This window comes from Convolutriloba macropyga, chromosome 1, assembly GCF_964194025.1.
Source record: "Convolutriloba macropyga chromosome 1, txConMacr16.3, whole genome shotgun sequence".
NCBI lineage: Eukaryota > Metazoa > Xenacoelomorpha > Acoela > Convolutidae > Convolutriloba > Convolutriloba macropyga.
This window is the reverse complement of record NC_134468.1, coordinates 71,455,581-71,470,833: the sequence shown is the minus strand read 5'-3', so window position 1 is coordinate 71,470,833 and position 15,253 is coordinate 71,455,581. Positions and strand designations below refer to the sequence as shown.

The 15,253-nt window shown below is 36.2% G+C and overlaps 2 protein-coding genes across 17 annotated transcripts in view; one reads left to right on the top strand and one right to left on the bottom strand.

The window, feature by feature from the left end:
* Window positions 1-3,393: 3,393 nt before the first annotated feature.
* The window catches only part of LOC142342181 (uncharacterized), a 13,478-nt gene continuing 1,618 nt past the window's right edge, over window positions 3,394-15,253 (bottom strand). For all 5 annotated transcript variants that reach the window (XM_075393437.1, XM_075393445.1, XM_075393429.1 and 2 more), the window contains exons 3-4: window positions 5,281-5,500; window positions 3,394-4,047 (exon numbers count right to left, since the gene is read on the bottom strand). In XM_075393437.1, the coding sequence (XP_075249552.1) occupies window positions 3,798-4,047; window positions 5,281-5,500 (470 nt within the window). In that variant the 3' untranslated portion in view covers window positions 3,394-3,797. The remainder of the gene's footprint in view (window positions 4,048-5,280; window positions 5,501-15,253) is intronic.
* Window positions 5,887-15,253, top strand: part of LOC142342119 (cilia- and flagella-associated protein 46-like) — a 754,419-nt gene continuing 745,052 nt past the window's right edge. For all 12 annotated transcript variants that reach the window (XM_075393392.1, XM_075393340.1, XM_075393381.1 and 9 more), the window contains exon 1: window positions 5,887-5,910. The gene's annotated coding sequence lies outside the window, so the exon portion shown is untranslated. The remainder of the gene's footprint in view (window positions 5,911-15,253) is intronic.

The following is a 15,253-nucleotide window of genomic DNA, read 5'->3' as shown; positions in this document are numbered from 1 at the left end:
GGATTTTTCTAATCAGTCAATTTTTATTTTCCCGGTATCTACTGAAATAGTGAATATTTGAGTACAATCTAGTTTTTAATGCATTCATCTTATTTTGCGGAGGCCCAAATTCAAGTTTTATTTTAACATCATTTGATCAATTTTCAAAAAAAAACAGATTTCAATAATATTCCTCATTTTTTTAAGACATACCTCTTCAAGTCATCAATGTCTTATTTAAAACAAGTTACTGTTAGGAAAACTGTTTTCAGCGTCAGATTATTTGTCCTAAAACTTGCGCACGCTTCTGACGTAATTGTAAGCAAAACGTACAGGTTTCGTAAGTTGATTCATTTTTTCACATAATTTGGTCACGCTCGATTCTGTTCTCGACGACTTTTGCTTCTTTTTTAATATGTCCAAAACCTGTCAAATAAAAAATTTTGAGTGAATGTTTAAAACAGTTGTTCACTTAATTGGTCTTTTTAATCTACGCGTACAGAGCAACTGCAGCTCTTTTATTGCATTTACAAGAGTTTATTTCTTCCCTGTTTGACACTCGGTTGACTTTTGATAAATCAAACATTTGGGTTGCAAGAATTGCTATTCTCGATTAACGTTGGAAAAATCACTCTTGAGTGACAGTTGGGTCAGTTCAATTCAGGGGCTGTAGACTGGATAAATTTCTCTTTATGGTTTAAAAATGGTTTAAAAACATCAAAGGTCCGTTTCGAACCGCGACCTCCTGAGTTAGCATCAGGGGGTGACCAGTGTGTGTGTGTGTGTGTGTGTGTGTGTGTGTGTGTGTGTGTGTGTGTGTGTGTGTGTGTGTGTGTGTGTGTGTTGGGGGGGGGGGGTAGGTTGAGGGGGGGGTTCAAGCAATCGGGGGTAGGGTGGCTAAGGCAGTATGAGAGGCGATTCAAATCGACATTTCGCATGAGAGTGGACAATGGGAATGTAGGGGGGGGGGGGGGGGGGTCATAGAGGAGCAGGCTGATGGCGGGGTGGGGTGACTGAAGGAGGTCAGAGTTTTTATTTCAAGGTTCATTTGGTTAGCGATAGGAAAAAGGGAGCTAGGTTAGTCAACGCGCAGAAATAAGTAGCCCTCTCTTGTTTATCCTCAAGGCTGTGAAAAGAGATCTTCTCGAGTCTGCTTAGGTACGCCCGAATCAAGGTTGCCGTTTTTGTTGACAAAAACAGAATTCATAATTTTATTGAATTTGCGAATCATCCTAATCACAAACAATAAATTCAACTAATGGTTTAATGCATTCACATTTCAATTCAATTTAAGTTAATGTTAGGGCACTAAGCCATGTGATATTAAAACATACCCGGCAGATTGCCGGAAAATAGCCGCCGTTGATTCCAATAAGCATGATTGGGATTGAACGAATAGAATATATTGAACATAGCTGGCAGATTGCCAGAAAATAGCCGCAATAGATTCGTAGATCGGCAGTCTAAAAAAAACAGTAAAAAAGACAGACCAAAAAAATTTGTCTTTTCATTGAAGGCTGATCTGGTATATTTTGATTAAAAATCTGTATAAGTTATTGCTGCCTCTATTAGCTGATCTCAAATAACCTTCATTTAGAGTGACACACACCCATTTGACCTTATCTCTTTGAATTAAAGTAAATAAAAGTCAATTTCAAAGTGAGGAAGTCCTTTTTGAGAGTGAGGTAAGTCACGTGTGACCAAAAATTTAATCACGCGAATGAACAAAAAAACTCGCTCCACTAAGAGCGAAAAATGACGTCACGCATGCAATTCAGTTGAAATTGCATGAACGAATGAACAAAAAGTGGCTGTGACGTCACATGGTCGTAACAAAAATCATGACGACGAAATAAAAAACATAGCAGGACAAGTCCTGACGTACAATTCAAAGAATTTTCATTGAATAAACAGAAAAACTAGACCTAGACTGGACTATGAGTTAATTGAGAAAACAATTTAAAAAAAAAAATAGATCAAAAAATAAGAAAAAAAAACAAAAAATCGATGTCAAAATGCCACATGTAAACAAAAAAACCACTAGCGAGAAATGAAAATTTAATTCAAACTAAAAACTAGGCCTAGAATGAGCTGTGAATGGATTGGGAAAACCATTTAGAAAAAAATCCGATCCAAAAAATCGAAAAAACAGTAAAAATCAGAGTGAAATTGCCGCATGTGAACAAAAAACCACTAGCGAGAAACCTAATTTTTGTTCAATTACCATTTTCGCACTCTACTTTAAAATTAGAGCGAAAAAAATTCACGCCGCAAAACCACTCGCTTTTTCGCTCCATTTCCTGTTTCGGCGTGACCAAAATCACTACTCCAATTTGACTTCAAAAATCATGAAAATGTGTGAACAGATCTTAAAAAAAAAAAAGACAGCGCCCCAATACAATTCAAATTCTTTGAATTGTAAAAAACCAAGAGAAGGCCAATAATAGCCTCAGCTATCGCTGTGCGGCTATTAAAAAAAAGATTTTTGTACAAAAATATTTTTTAAGTCCGATTTATTTTGATGGCATTTCGTAGTTGAACATACTTCTGTTTTTAGAGAGAGGCTACAGGGGCTACTATCAACACCAATAAGCATTAGAGGTGGTAACTAAGACTTATAGGAACGACGTTCAAATAGCGGGCATCTAAAATTGGGCTTTATGGGTTTATCCCGTTTCTATTTCTGACTTCAATTTTTTATACCGACTCTATATTTTGAATTGCTTTGCTTAGCAACTGATGTTCAAATTCACTTTTAGCAGAATGAGAGAAGAGAGAAACTAGCCTAGAGAAGTCAAAAAGATTTCACGCAAAATGTCGAAAAAGCGGCAAAATGGTAAAGCGAAAAAAAGTTTGACGAAGTAAAAAAAAAAATACGAGCGCAATAATAGCCGGCTGAGAAGATGAGGGCGGCTATTAATAAAGGAACATCTGTTATAAGCACATTATATAATCAAATTCATCCCCAAATTCATCAAATTCATCCCACACGTTTGACTTTAAACTCAAAATTTAAATTTCAGAAAACTGACGGAAAACAATTTTATAAGAACTATTGTTGACCTTTTTTGTCGGATACTGATTAAGTTATTGCACATTTCCAAATAACATATTTGATGAAGCTACCGTACTGATTTATAAGCATGTTAGGACCTATTCAGTTTCGGCCTTTAAACCCCGCCAGTATTTCGTATCCTAACCCATTTTCAGTAAAGTAATCATCACTTAACTGGTTTCTAACAAACAAACGCAGGGACCTTAATGGAGATCTTAAGTTGATTTCTGGTGCACTCAGTGCAAAAGTGAAGATCGGCCCGAAATGAAGATCCCCCCTTCCTCTCCAATAACTTTTACGCGCGCGTTCAATTTTTTACATATTAACGTGCTATATAACAACACAAATTGTTGGTGGAGGGCATGACAAACAATGGGGACCGAACCCTAACAGATCCGAGTTATTTAAATGCCAGAATAAATGCTAAACATTGCGTTTAGATTGATCAATTTTTCTTGTTTGTATGAAAAGATGCAAATATTTTATCACCCAACAAAAAATTAAAGCGATTACTTGATCAAATACAAAATGTTGCATGACAAATCTAATCATCTCTCTAAGTCGATATAGTAACTACATCAATTTGGATAATAATTGAACTTCATCGGTCATGTCCGTCCACCGAAGTCAATGAAATATGATAATAACAGTCTCAAAGCGATAAAGATTCAATAATTATTTCAGTTTCTTGCCGAATTTGCAAAATAATTTCAGTTTCAGTCAGCGGGCCGGAAACTGACAGTTTCCCCTGCAGTTTCTCCAGTTAGCATCGTTCCAACGCGGGAATGGTGTCATCTTCCAGTACGCCTTTGACTAAATCCGCACCCCCGATCTCCTCATCATCGTCATCGTCACAGACACAGTCCTCCTGTTTTTGGAAAGTGCCCAGGTGAAACCACATGTCAATCATGATGCTGAATATGAACACTCCCACCACCAGAGCCAGTCCATACCCAATCGGAACCAGAAAGGCAAACACGAAGGCTACCGGAGACACCAACAAGCCGTAGTTCCTGGAAAAAAATTATATATGAAGGAGAAAAGCACAACGAACGACAACCATTTAAATCTATTCTTCCCTCTGCGCGAAAAATTTTCTCCTGCAAAAATTTCACTTAAAATCATATCACTCCTTCGTAATTTAAAGGCACTTGAGATGAAACACTTCAGAAGATCGAAATGAGAAATCAAATATTGTGAAAGAGGATGATAACTGGGGGTCATAAAAACACGTGGGTCCGAAACAGACCAGATCCCTTACAAATGTAGTAAGAAAGCTAAGAAGGTCATGTTTTTAGAACTGCAGAACAAAACGCTGTTCAACGCTGATGAAAAACGTTGAGAAAAATTCGAGATCACTGAAAATACAAAAAGAAATTAAGAAACGAAAGAAGAGCGGTACAACTTTGCGTACGTTTCTAATCTGGTAACTACTCGCTTGCAGTTACAGGTTTTAGTGCAGCTGCATAATGTAAACGTTGCCAAAATCAGTAAAATGCTAGGTAATTGTCCACCCAGCAGCCGCAAAAATTGAAAAACATTGAAAAACTTTAATTCTAAATTACCCTACCTACAATCAATGTTTCAGATTAATCACCGGTACGGAAATATTACACCAAAACGATGGCAGACTTGGGCGCCTAATTTGTTACGGTAGTAAACAGTATGTGAGGAAACTAAATGCTCTTTTCACCAAGTTTTGTTTTAAAGACCGAAGGGTTGTTAATAAAGATTCCAAAAAAGCCAGCTAATTTCAGTATAATTTATTAAGTACAAGGTACATTTACAGACAAATGGGGAAAACTGCATATGGTTTCTGTGTAGCTGCACTACGAAAATTGAGGAGACCGATGTTTTTCCATAGAATTTTCCGGGATGAATGTTTATTGCCATGTTAGTTTAATTACACTGATAGACAATATTTAGTCATTATTTTCCACACTGCTTCCCCAATATTTACACTTGGAACTGTTTCCCTTTCCAAATATGTGGTTTTCATTGTTAATTGTGAGCAAACCACTCCTCACAGTTGCTAAGACAGTGGTTTGCATAGCTCAATAAGAGGTGAGATTATATCCATTACTATCAATATCCATATCAAACATAATAATTTACAAAATATCTATCATAAATGGTATAGTCTACCGCGGTCATAATGAAATAGTTCCCTAAGTTTGACCATACTGATTATCTCAATCTCATATGACAACTTAATAAAACCGAAACCTGTGATAGTGTATACTCACAGTATATGGGCAATTGTACTCTGAAGGAACATGATCATGAGTGGGGTGAGGAGCGCAAAATGGGCCACAACCAACACCATTGCCACCAGTCCCACCATTCCTATGTGGTACTCCGTGTGAACATCTCTCTTCAGGTGCCACAACACACAGATCAGCAAGAAGGACAACATGTGCACCTTCCAGGCCAGGAATCCCATCCAGGCAACTGTCTCGGGGGATCCTAAGGTTCATGTGATCAAAGAGCTAAACTCACACGCAATCAAACAAGGGAATACATACACATTTGTATTATTTATGAGAGATTGTAAACTCATTGAAATGATCAGTTTATCCATGACCTCTGATCAGACTCAATTCAGACTATGATGCAGAATTTTTGTGCGTTCAAACGGAGATTCCGTTGAGCGCACGCTGTCATTTTAAGCTTCTTCCCCTTGATGTTGGCTTGATCATAAAATGCTTTGGTCTTATAATTCAACCTGAGAATTCAAGAATTTCAGCTGCTACTTTAAAAGAAATTGATTCATTCTGCCACCACTCTCCGCATTAGAGGAGGCTAAGAGATTTTGCCCCATGCAAAACAAATCAGTTATTTTTTATTCGATTGTTGTGATAAACTTATTAAATAGAGATGAGCCAGCGAGGCATGGGAGATCTGATGGAAAAGTTGCATGAGAGTGAGGGTCTCAACGAAACATCTAAAGAAATTTTAAAATTTCTAATTACAGAAAATGCCGCGAAAAATGCACGAATTGCGCAATTAGAATCAGAGGTGACGCAAATTAAAATCAAAGTGAATCAACTTGAGAGATATCAATCCAAAGATTGTTTAATATTTCGAAATCTGCCGTTTAGTACAAGTGGTACTTATCTATCAGATGTTATTTGCCTAATCCAGAACGTTCTGAATGTGAACATTGAACCGAGTGACATTAAAGCTTGCCATCCACTGGGTAGAGGATCGCCGTTCAATCCACCCCCAATAATCGCAAAATTCTTGTATTTTGAGCAAAAGGAGAGAATATGGACAAGGAAGGGTTTGCTCCGAAATTTTCAAAATCCAAATAATGGAAAACCAGTGTATATCCACGAATAATTGAGCAAATACGATCTGGCATTGAAAGAGGACGCTGAAGCAAAACAACTGAAAGTGACAACTAAGAACTCGGCACCACTTGTTCAAATCCAGTCCGAAGGGATTACTCGCTATCTTGAACTTAATTCGACCAAAGATATTGCTGAGTTACAGCCGATTGCCAAGAAAATGGATCAAGTATTGAACAGCTTTTCAAGGAATGCCCAATCAAGTCAAAGACAAGCAAGCCGTACGGATACGAATTCAATGCAAATAAATCCAAACAATTTCAACACGCCTGTTCCAAAGTTATCAAAACCACCAAATTTCACGCCTGGAACACCATTGTCAACTAAGATGCCTTCTCTCAAACGTGTGCGCGAATCCGTTGAAGAAAATGAGTATAGAAATCTTCTTGAGGAGCTTAAAAGTAGGAGAGCAAATAAAGAAGAGTTGCTGGACTTTGTTATGGGTCTCATAAGTGATTCACCTAATGCCAAAGAGACTTTTCTGGATAGTATTGAGGAGCAGCCGTTTCGGATTGAAGAGGACAGCGAAGACTATGTCACCTAAAAATTCAGGCAATGGTTCAATCAAACCTACCAAAAATGTATCTGCATCAAATTCCTTTAAAATTTTACATTTAAACACCAGATCCATTAAAAAACATTATGAAGAATTAGAGGCACTGATCTCTTGTTTTCAGTCTCCACCTTCCATAATTTGTTTAACAGAATCTTGGCTAATAAATGTAGATGATCCAAACTTATTCAAAGTAACTAACTATAATACTTGCTTGTCAAAATCAAGGGTTCGCAGGGGTGGTGGTATTATGATCCAAATAAGAGACGAAGTAAGCTTGATTGAAGAGCTGAATTGTGGTTTAGATGAAAGTCTTTTAGCTCATTTAAAAATTGGAGATTTGAAGATCGCTTTGTTAGTAGTGTATAACCCTCCAAGAGCAAACAAGCAAAATTTTATCTTTGAACTAGATAATACATTAGAAAACCTTAACGATAGTTAAGACAGAATAATTGTCTGTGGAGACTTCAACATAAACGTACTAGATACTAATCGATTAACGTCGACATATCTATCAACTTTAAGATCAAATGGTTTTGAACTAAGTTTTCTTGAACCAACCCGCATCAGCCAAAATACTGAAACTTGTTTGGATCATTTTTTCGTGAAAAACTTAAAGGTTCAAAAAGCTTTTGTAATGGAGAATCAAAGTTATTGTGATCATCTCCCCACAGTGCTGCAAATTGAAACCAATAATGGAATTAGTTTCTCGCAAACTCGCTTTCGTGATACCAGTTTTTTAAAATCCCCTAGAAAAAATGGCTCTTTTTATTGAAACTCTTTCTGAGTCACTAGCCACAATAAAATACCAAGAAGTGGACGATGTTGACAATGCTTTTCAGAAGTTTGAAATTGCATTTAATCAAGTATTTGAAGCGTTTGCTCCTTATCGAATTCCTAATGGAAATAGGACTGAAAAGCCAATCTGGTTTGATAAAAAACTGAAAAATTTGATTTGCAGAAATCAGTTGCACAAGTTGTGGAAAAAGGACAAAAAGAACCGCGGAAAATTAGACAAATTTAAAGGGCTACGTACTAAAGTAGAGAAAACAATCAAAGCAAAAAAGAAACATTACAATGAACAAATATTCTTAAAATGTATCGGAGACTCAAAGCAAGTTTACAAATTTATAAATGAGCTCAAGGGCGTTACTTCTAAAAACACTAACATTCCTTCTTTGTCGAAAAACGGTAAAAGAGTTGAAGATCACTTAGCAATTGCAAATGAGCTGAACAATTTTTTCGTAAATGTAGGGCCCAATCTCAAAGATGCAATTCCAAAAGAGGTCTTTGTCAGACCCCAGGTTAATAGTTCACAGAGTATGTGGCTTTATCAAACTAATTGTGACGAAATCATTGAAGTCATTAACAACCTAAAAGGGAAATCATCTTCAGGAATTGATGATATCAGTACTATTTTGATTAAGGAAACAAAATCCCTTACATACAAGCATCTTGTTTATCTTATAAATACCTCTTTTAAATTTGGTAAATTCCCAAGTAAATTAAAACGAGCAAAAATTGCCACTATATAAGGCGGGAGCAAAAGACGACGTAAACAATTACAGACCAATTTCACTGCTCATTGTATGGAGTAAGATATTTGAACGTATCATGTATAATCGAATTTATACATTTTTCGAAACAATCGATTTATTTAACCCTAATCAGTTCGGTTTTCGAAAAAAACATAGCACAATTGATGCGATTGCAAAGTTGAACGAAACAATTCGAGAAAACAGCAATTTGGAAGTTATTACTTTTTTTATTGACTTAAAAAAAGCCTTTGATACGATTGACCACGAAATATTGTTAATAAAACTTGAATTATATGGCATAAGAGGCATTTGCCTTAATTGGATTAAAGATTTTTTATCACAAAGAGAGCAATGTGTTTCGGTCAATAATTGTAACTCCTATTGGAAGAAATTAAATTGTGGAGTTCCACAAGGCTCAATTCTTGGCCCACTGTTTTTCTTGATTTACATAAATGACCTTACAGACGTATGTCAATTCTGCAAAATTGTTCTCTTTGCAGACGATACAAACCTCATAGCAGGAAATATCGATTTTGATTCAATACAAAAAGACTTAGTTAATGCAGAGAAATGGCTCAATGCGAATAGGCTGTCACTAAACTCTAAGAAAAGTTGTCAAATGAGTATTAAAATAGGTAACAGTGCCTCTAATTCCAATAGTCTTTGTGATTTTAAACTGAATTCTGTTAGTTTACCTGAATCAGAAAGCTGCAAATATCTTGGAGTACTTATAGATAAAAAACTTAAGTTCACAACGCACATTGATGAGGTAAAAAAGAAACTGTCTATTCAATGCGGAATTGTGTCAAAGTTAAGGCATTATATTTCAAAAAGTGTTTTATTGCAATACTATTCATCAAATATTAAACCAATAATTCAATACGGCATTTTGGTATATGGATGTGTTTATTACAGCACCCTTGAACCCCTAGTTTTGTTGCAAAAGAAAATTCTTAGACTAATTTTGTTCCTGAGGTACACAGAAAATGTCGCCCATCTTTTTGAGAAATATAAAATCTTAACTGCTCACGAATTGCATGTATACGAGTTATTAAAATTTGTGATAAAGTCAGTAAATAAAAAGCATACTGACACATATCTCAATGATTTGTTTTCCTGTGAATCGCGATCAACCCATTTGACAAGAAGGTCAATGAAATGGTTGTTGAAAATACCAAGATGTAAACGAAAACATGATCAGAATTCAGTGAGATTTAGAGGTGCCAAGCTGTTTAATCTTTTAATGCAAAGCAATGTTCTACCACCGAATTTTGATCAGCTTTCAGGTTTTTCCTATGTCAATTTGGTGCATAAAATTAGGGATAACTTCATTTTATCAAATATTCAGCTAACAAAAACTGTTTTCTCTTAATCAATTTCCCATGTTCACATTTTTCAATTTTTTTAATAATGGAAAAAAACCATCACCTAACGCTTTACCGTGCTCTGGCCGGGGTTTACTAAAGGGGTTAAAAATTTGGTCAGAAGTTGAAAATTCCTTTAACTTTGTCGAGAGTTTTGGCCTTTAACTTGTGGTTCTCTGCAATTTTTTTGGTTTTATTTTTATTTTTTTTTAAATTTTTACATCTCTTGACAGGGCAATATCCAGTGATCCTGTTGGGTCCGTTAATTGCCCTCTCTGAGTTTTTTGCAATTTTCTGTGTAGCCCAATGATAACTTGAAGCTTTCTGTCTGATGTTATGTAAAATTATAATTTTGATGTTCATTTATACTCAGAGGAATAAACTCTCTCTCTCTCTCTATCTCTCTCTCTCTCTCTCTCTCTCTCTCTCTCTCTCTCTCTCTCAAACGCGCACCTGCAAGTTTGAATGTTTAAGTTAAATAATGTTTAAACGCTTAAGTTTGACTGTTGCAGTTTCAAAAACTGGCACTGTATACAGGAAAATCTGGCATTGCAGAATCTGGCACTGCAGATATCTAGAGTTTTACGTGGGTTTTTAATTCAATTTGGTAGAATATCATACATACACAGTCGGAAACTGACTTCCAGCTTGAATGTTTGGCATGTTCATGCTTGCAAGTTGCGCATTTTAAGCCAGGTTACATGATTCTGCAGAAACTTTATCAAAATTATGGCTCACAATCTTTAACAGGTAAGCACAAAGTCATCAGTCTCTGGCAGCAGAGTCCAGTAACTATATATAAAAACGTGCTACAGAACAATGCAATATTTGCATTTCATTTGTGCCCCTACATTAGTGCATGCGTATTAGTCCCAACACCACAACCGACATGCAGTTTTTTCGCAATGGGTTACTATGTAATAGCGTGTGATCACAAACTGCGGGGGCAAAGTACGTACGGGATGCACAAATGGAAAATATAACCGACTAGCGTCGTGCAAATTGCTCTCAAACCACCGGCGGGCGGTTGGCTTCGTCAGCAGCTAACCACGGTTTAGTAACCTCTGTGCGCTACCTCTTTATCCAGTTTCTGAAGACGAAAGTCAAGTGGGTCAGACAAAAAATCGGTGAAGCAATAGATTGCCAAAAAGAGACCAACAGGTTTAAAATATTTGCCAACAACTGCTTTCGAGAGCAATTAACAATGATTTCCTAAAAAGTGCCTGTTAGATCGTTTATGATTAAAAACTTTCTACTTTAACTCATTGTTAATGAGGACCAGAGATGACATTACACCACATAACAGCAGCTGAAGTGAGGCATCAACAAAAAGAGAGAGAGAGATAGAGTGAGAGAGATAAAAAGTGAACGAGAAAGAAAAGGAAAGGAACCCTAACCGACGGAGTGAAAAAGAGACAGGAATATTTTTCCATGATTGGATTCGACTCTGCAACTTATAGTTTTCTAGCCTTGTTAATAAAAAAATCATATAGAAAAGAACTGCAAAAGGCAAAATCCAAAAAAAATTCAACTTCGCAGTAAAAAAAGTTCAAAACAATTTTTTTGTCTCGAAAGTTCTGTGAAATAACCAATCTCCGAGAATTGAAAAGTTTTGTTGGCCAGGAATGGTAGTCGAAAAGGGCAAAAGATATTGATAAATTTTGGTAAAAAATGCAAATTTTAACAAAATCTTGCTAAAATTCAAGATAATAATATTCTTAAGAAACATTCCATTGTCTCAAGAGACTATCTGGTATCCCTGTTTCAAGCCTGAAATAGTGAAGTAGTTTCACAGGCTCATAAAGATCCACACTTGGAGCAAAAAAAATTTAAAAAATTTGAAAAGCCTAATTTTATACAAAGATTACTAACACTGGAGTAATAAAAATGTTGATCACTATCCCATTAACTCTCAGGGCCTCACTGCCGGAAAATAGTCAAAAAAAGTTTAAAAAAAAACTGCATATATTTTAAAAAATTGCTTAAATTCGTGATATTAAGATCTTGAAGAACATTCCATTGCATCTATAAACGGTGCAGTAACATATTATTAAACCCAAGAGGACGTTCCGGAGCTCTTGAGACTAAAGCAACCTAAAAAATTCAAAAAATTCAAAAATTTTAAAAAAAATTGCAAGTTTTATAAAAAAAATTGCTAAAACTTGTGATATTAAAAAGTTGAAAAAAATTCCATGGCCAAAAAAATTTCCAGTAACTTATTATCAAACCCTAACGGAGGTTTTCTGACCCTTGAGGTTTATAAAACCTGAATAATGACTATAAATGTCAAAAAATTGAAAAAAATGGCAAATATTGTAAAAAAAACATATGCAAAAATTCGTGATGTTAAAATCTTGCAAGAAATTCCATTTAACCTAGAAATTATACAGTCACCTTTTTTCAAACCCTAGAGGAGGTTTCTTGGCTCTTAAGGCTGAAACGGTTAAAAACGAGAAACATTTTCAAAAAAACTTGAAAGAAAGCAAGTTTTATAAAAAAAAAATTGCTAAAATTTGTGACATTAAAAAGTTGAAAAACTATTCCATGGCCAATTAAAAATTCTGTCAGTAACTTATCATCAAACCCCTTAGGATGCTTTCTGGCCCCTGGGTCTAGAAAGACCCGAAAAAAGAAAAAAATGTCAAAATTTGAAAAAAAAATTGCACATTTTGAAAAAAAATTGCTTAAATTTGTGACGTTAAAATGATGAAACTATTCCACTACTACTAGAAACTATGCAGTAACCTATTATTAAAAAAACCTGGAGGTGATTCCTTGACATCTAGGGCTGATAAAATTCAAAAATGTCAAAAATTTTTAAAAAGCTTGAAGAAAATTGCAAAATAGTATAAATTTTTGTTTTTAGAAAGCGCTTTTTCGTCAGTAGCTAGCCACGAGAGGGGGGGGGGGGGGGCACCGGGGGCTGATGGGGAAAAAGGGGTGGTGGGGGCAACAGTGCGGTGGGGGGTGGAGGCAATAGTGGGGGCGGGGGGTGTCTTAACCTCTAAGAACCGCCCTTTACACCATAAGTATAAGTCTCCAAAACAGTTTAAGCCGAAACAGAGCTGAAAAGCTAGAAGAGCGCTTAATGCCCGCTGGGCTCTACCTGTATCCCGTTTTTGAGGACAAAGTCAAAAGCGTCAGACGAAAAATCGGTCAAGCGAACAAGCGAAAAATCGCATAAAAAAAGACCGACAGGACTAATATAATTGCGACAAACTTCGTTTGAGAGCAACTAAAAATGTCTATTTTATTTACCTGATTTCTTTTTCCATTTGTGCTCTAAAAGTGGGGCTCAGAAGTTCTTCAATATTTGAGGTATTGTAAATAGATAAATAATTGAAGTTCTTAAGTTCTACTGAGCCCAAAAACTAACTTCCATTTATGACTTAGATAATACATCTACGAAACCATACACGTATTACGTACAGTTTCTATCAAATGTATACAGCAACCAATATGTGCTTAAAATGGGGGGTCACAAGTGTACAAAGGAGGCTAAAAAAATTCTGTTCAGGGGGAGACATCAAACCAACGCCTAATCTGACTACCAGATCAAATAAAAGGACCTTCTCCGTTTGTGTCCCCCTACACTTTCCTGAGCTCTTCCGTCTTTCAAATACTTCTCTAACCAAGTTATTCGTGTCTCAAATCAGTTATTTGTGTTTCATGATTGATCCGATCGTGAAATATATTTAAAAAAAAACAATACCAAAAAAATAAAAACTAAAGAGTTCCTGCTTTTGGAACATTCATTTTTACTAGTTTGCTAGTACTATAGTTAGCAATAATACGGTCTTCATCAACAAATGTACAATAAAAATTCAAATATTTGTTTTACACAATCCGGTAGGTATTATTTATGCCCTGCCGTTTAAAGGAATTGACTCTTATACTACAACTAAAAAGGTATAGGTCCAATATGGAGAGGCTGGCTATATGTCTTGGACTATACTAAGCTGGGGGCACAAACGGAAAAGATTTAACTCTTTTGCGATAACAAAAGTTTCATAACTCAACGATGAAATAGCTTGTTAACACTCGAAAAAGGCTACAAAAATCTGGGCTCTTTCCCATTATAGCCCCCCCCCCCCATTATGGTATAATTACCATGATTGGGGGGGGGGGGGGGGGGCTATAGGTTATCTGACCACTAAGCTGGGGGGGGGGGGGGGGGGCTATAATGGGAAAGACCCAAAATCTGAAACAGTGGTATAATTTTGATTTGGTAATAGACTGTTTTTCTCGGGGGATCCTATGGTTCATTATCTGATCAAAAAATTGATATCGCTAGCAATCACTCAACAAAAATACAAATCCATTTGCATGATTTTATGAGAGATCGTAAATTCACAAAAAAATAGTTTGTTCATGACCTCTGATCAGACTCAAATCAGACTATGATGCAGATTTTTTGCGTTCAAACAGAGATTCAGTTGCTGTCAATTTGAGCGAAAGTTTCTTCCCCTCGCGCTGGAAAATGGTTTGATTAAAATTTGCTTTGGTCATACTTCAACCTGAGAATTCAATAGCATTTCAGCTGCTACTTTAGAACAAATTGATTCATTCTGTCACCACTCCCAGCATCACAGGCTAAGACATTTTGCACGTGCTATTTTTTACATAGTAAAGTGCTATATAACATATATTTTCTATCTGGGGTGCGTAAAAACACTGGGGGGGGGGGGGGGGCAAAACAGAATAGATCCGATTTAATTTGTCATTGCACGTCTGCTCTGCAAATAGGGGTGCATAACTTGCTGGGGGAGACAAAGGGGAAAATATCCTTTGCATGAATGGCTGTGTTTGAGTGTGCATACAAAAAGGAAAAAAACCGTAATTTTTCGCCTGCTTGCAAGTGTAATAATTGTCATTTTTTTCCAAAACAGGACTTTCCATCATAGAGCCCCCTACGAAAGCTCCTCACATTTATTGTATATTTACGGTAATTGAAAGGCTATGCTTTATATTGCCTCTATGCTGGGGACGCCAAAACGGGGAAAAACCCTAAAATCTATTGTTAAATGTTTCCATGATAACCCACAGTTTTGGGGTCATATAACCTACACCCCTACCCAAATCATGATAAACAAACCACAATGAGGGTTGGATGGCTGTAATCTAAAGACCCTTTCGCAGTTAAACCTTTTTGTCCCGTGCTTCAACAAAATTCCAACAACTTTCGAATTTTTAATTAGATACCCCCGCCATTATGATATATTTACGGTAACTGGGGGTGGGGCTATAATTATATGGTCGTTAGGACGGAGGGCTTTAATGAGAAAGACCTTAAATGTTTTTGAACATACTTCCGAAAAAAACAGATCTTTTTTGGTTATTTTCTTCCCAATACTTCTTCTTCTCACTTGCTAGATTATAGCCGTTTATATTACAAAGCCACTGTATAAAAATTT